Source organism: Penaeus monodon, chromosome 31 (assembly GCF_015228065.2).
Source record: "Penaeus monodon isolate SGIC_2016 chromosome 31, NSTDA_Pmon_1, whole genome shotgun sequence".
Lineage (NCBI taxonomy): Eukaryota > Metazoa > Arthropoda > Malacostraca > Decapoda > Penaeidae > Penaeus > Penaeus monodon.
In genome coordinates, this window is record NC_051416.1 from 28,729,744 (window position 1) to 28,730,336 (window position 593).

At 56.2% G+C, this 593-nt stretch overlaps 1 protein-coding gene across 1 annotated transcript in view; it reads left to right on the forward strand.

Annotated features, from left to right (window-relative positions):
- LOC119593155 (troponin C-like) overlaps positions 1 to 593 on the forward strand; it is a 15,025-nt gene that overhangs the window by 12,668 nt on the left and 1,764 nt on the right. The window contains exon 5 of the mRNA XM_037942121.1: positions 201 to 332. Within this exon, the coding sequence (XP_037798049.1) occupies positions 201 to 332 (132 nt within the window). The remainder of the gene's footprint in view (positions 1 to 200; positions 333 to 593) is intronic.

A 593-nucleotide genomic window follows, 5' to 3' on the forward strand; every position in this document is an offset into this window, starting at 1 on the left:
CGACATCGGCCCTGTCTCATCATCGCAAAATCCATTTGCGACGAACAAGAATCCCCGACTTTAGTTCAAATTCATTCCTTTCATATATCACAAAACCCTGACAATATTCCCTTGAATGATAAGCACAGGGAAACACACACTCACACACATTTTCCTTTTCATTATTCCCTCTTTTAACCACTATTTTTTTTCTCCGTCAGGTAACGGATTCATCCCGACGGCGGCGCTGAAGGAGATCCTGGGGGCGCTGGACGACAAGCTGACCTCCGCTGACCTGGACAACATCGTAGACGAGATTGACGAGGACGGGTCAGGCACCGTCGACTTCGATGGTGGGTTCTGAGGTGGGGAAGGGGGTTGGGGAGGGGGGTTGGGGAGGGGGGTTGGGGAGGGGGTTGGGGAGGGGGGTTGGGGTGGGGGATGAGGGTTGGGGGTTAGGTGGGGATGGAAGGGGGATGGAGGTTGGGAGGGGGGTTGGGTGGGGGTAGGGGTTAGGGGGTAAGGAGGATAAGTAAATTGTGGAAGGGGGTGGGGGTTCCGGGGGGGAAGGGGTGGGGGTTAGGAGAGGGGGTGGTGGGATGGAGGGGTAAACT